Source organism: Phacochoerus africanus, chromosome 4 (assembly GCF_016906955.1).
Source record: "Phacochoerus africanus isolate WHEZ1 chromosome 4, ROS_Pafr_v1, whole genome shotgun sequence".
Lineage (NCBI taxonomy): Eukaryota > Metazoa > Chordata > Mammalia > Artiodactyla > Suidae > Phacochoerus > Phacochoerus africanus.
Window position 1 is genome coordinate 55,674,029 of NC_062547.1, and position 2,587 is coordinate 55,676,615.

General features: G+C 40.4%; 1 protein-coding gene across 1 annotated transcript; it reads left to right on the forward strand.

The window, feature by feature from the left end:
* The first annotated feature begins 582 nt into the window (after positions 1 to 582).
* LOC125124183 (olfactory receptor 2T2-like) lies at positions 583 to 1,551 on the forward strand. The gene has a single exon (XM_047774334.1). It carries the CDS (start codon positions 583 to 585, stop codon positions 1,549 to 1,551), a length of 969 nt encoding a protein of 322 aa, XP_047630290.1.
* The last annotated feature ends 1,036 nt before the right edge of the window (positions 1,552 to 2,587 follow it).

Sequence of the window (2,587 nt, forward strand, 5' to 3'; positions counted from 1 at the left end):
GTCAGAGAAACTTTATTGATGTTTGGCTGAACAATGATTTAAGAGTAGCTTAAGTCTCCATGAAATTATATGAGGCCATACCAAGTCATAAAATCTGAACCCGCTCAATGGAGTCAATCAGAAATACCACCCTGATGATGAAAGCAAAGCCATGCTTGTGTAATAAAGTTAAGGTGGCCCTCACTTGAGATTTATAACACCAAATGATCTTATGAAAAAAACAAATCCAAGTTCACAATGTGAACTGTGCCTAAGACTTGAGCTTCCTTGGTAAAACAATATCTGACTACAGGCCAATGACTCCTGACCCTTAATTAAAGGTTATATTACTGCCTTGTTAATCCCTGATGGAGGGATTAACATTTGCAGAGCAGTTTAATAACAACAGAATCCAAAAAAGATGAAACCTATCTATACTTATTGGCTTCATGTGTCTTTTCTATCAATTTATGAAATAACAGATGGATGTCTATGTATTATATTTTGATTAATACATAAACTCATGAATTTCTGAATTTGGTTAATTCATAAACTCAACAACTTTTGGTCTTTGCAGCTCTAGAGCTAGCATGTGACATGAACATGGTGGCATTTCACCAGAACTCCACTGACTTCATCCTCTTGGGCCTCATCACACATCCTACATTCCCAGGGCTTATCTTTGCTGTGGTCTTCTCCATCTTTTTGGTGGCTGTAACAGCCAATGTGGTCATGATTCTGCTCATCCACACAGATTCCCGTCTTCACACACCCATGTACTTCTTGCTTAGCCAACTCTCCATCATGGACACTGTCTACATTTGCATCACTGTCCCCAAGATGCTGCATGACCTCTTCTCCAAGGAAAAGACCATCTCCTTCCCGGGCTGTGCAGTTCAGATCTTTCTCTATCTGACCCTGATTGGAGGGGAATTCTTCCTGCTGGGCCTCATGGCGTATAACCGGTACGTGGCTGTGTGCAACCCTCTTCGATACCCTCTCCTTATGAACCGTAGGATTTGCTTGCTTATGGTGGTGGGCTCCTGGATTGGTGGTTCCTTGGATGGATTCATGCTGACTCCCTTTACTATGAGTTTCCCCTACTGTGGGTCCCGAAAGATCAACCACTTTTTCTGTGAGATACCAGCGGTACTGAAGCTATCATGTGTTGACACATCAGTCTACGAGACCCTCATGTATGCCTGCTGTGTGCTGATGCTGCTTATCCCTATATCCATTATCTCTGTCTCCTACACTCGCATCCTGCTCACCATTCATCAGATGAACTCTGCTGAGGGCCGGAGAAAAGCCTTTGCAACCTGTTCCTTCCATATTATGATGGTGATCATTTTCTATGGGGCAGCCTTCTACACCAATGTGCTGCCCCATTCATACCACACACCAGAGAAAGACAAAATTGTATCTGCCTCCTACACCATCCTCACACCAATGCTCAACCCACTCATCTACAGCTTGAGAAACAAAGATGTGACCACAGCGTTAAGGAGGCTGATGGGGAGATATGCTTCCTCCCAGAAAGTCAGAGTAGAGGATGTGCCCAGGAAATACTAGAGGAGCCCAGGTACAAACATCCTTGATGCTGTGGCCAACAGAAATTCCAGTTCTGAAAAATATCAACTTCACAATTCTGAATTATATCAGGCAAAATTATCCCTTTGTTAGCATCATTTAAGAATTACAGCTGAAGACAGACAGCATATGAGAATCAGCCAATTTGCTTCTCCAAATTCACTGGCAGACATCTTCCTGAAAGCATTCTCTTCAAGTAGCATTATGTATACTATCCAAGGCCTGGAATTCTCTGGTGGTCTAGCTGTTAAGAACTTGGTGCAGTCACTGTCATGGCTCTGATTTCTGCTCTGGCTCAGGTTTGATCTCTGGCCCTGGGAACATCTGCATGCTGCAAGCCATGGCCAAAAAAAATAGCATCCCAGGCAGGCCAAACATCCTATCGAATGTCCTAGGTAGATTTTTTTATGTGTAACATGTTTTCATGTATCTTCTCTGTCTGTATTGCTGACAAATTTTTGAACAGAAACTGCAAGGAACAACTGCCATGTCCTTGCTGATATAATGTCAAGATCCAAAATAATTTTTTTTTTTTTTTAGTGATAATAGTGGAACATCTTTATCTTAAAGACTTTTGTGAAGACAATTGAGTTTGGAGTTCTGTATTCTTATTTATCTATTATGTAAGTCTGAGTTTTCTAAACTCTGAAATTAACCTATAGGTAGTTATTTACATGGAGTCCATCATGTGCCTGGAATTCTGTAAATATGTACTGATTATTTAAAATTGATTTCTATTATTAAGACAGTACCATTGCTCCAATCCTTAAATAACTTTCAATCATTACCTAATAATATGAATGCAGATGAACATAGAATGAATAAACCAAAAGCTTTCATTGGTTAACTCAGCTCTCTTGGTTAATTCTCCTGTCCTTCAACATTCCATCAAAAGGGCTGGTAGACAAGTATTTCTTCTCTTAATTAGCTTTTGGTTAAGTGTGGTGTTTTGATAGACTCAGGATTATGAAAGAATATTTACTAAACAAAGACTGCACTCACTGATGATTCTCCATCT

Coding starts and splice junctions, on each gene's coding strand:
- LOC125124183 (XM_047774334.1), top strand. CDS start 583: ATGGTGGCATTTCACCAGAACTCCACTGACTTCATCCTCTTGGGCCTC.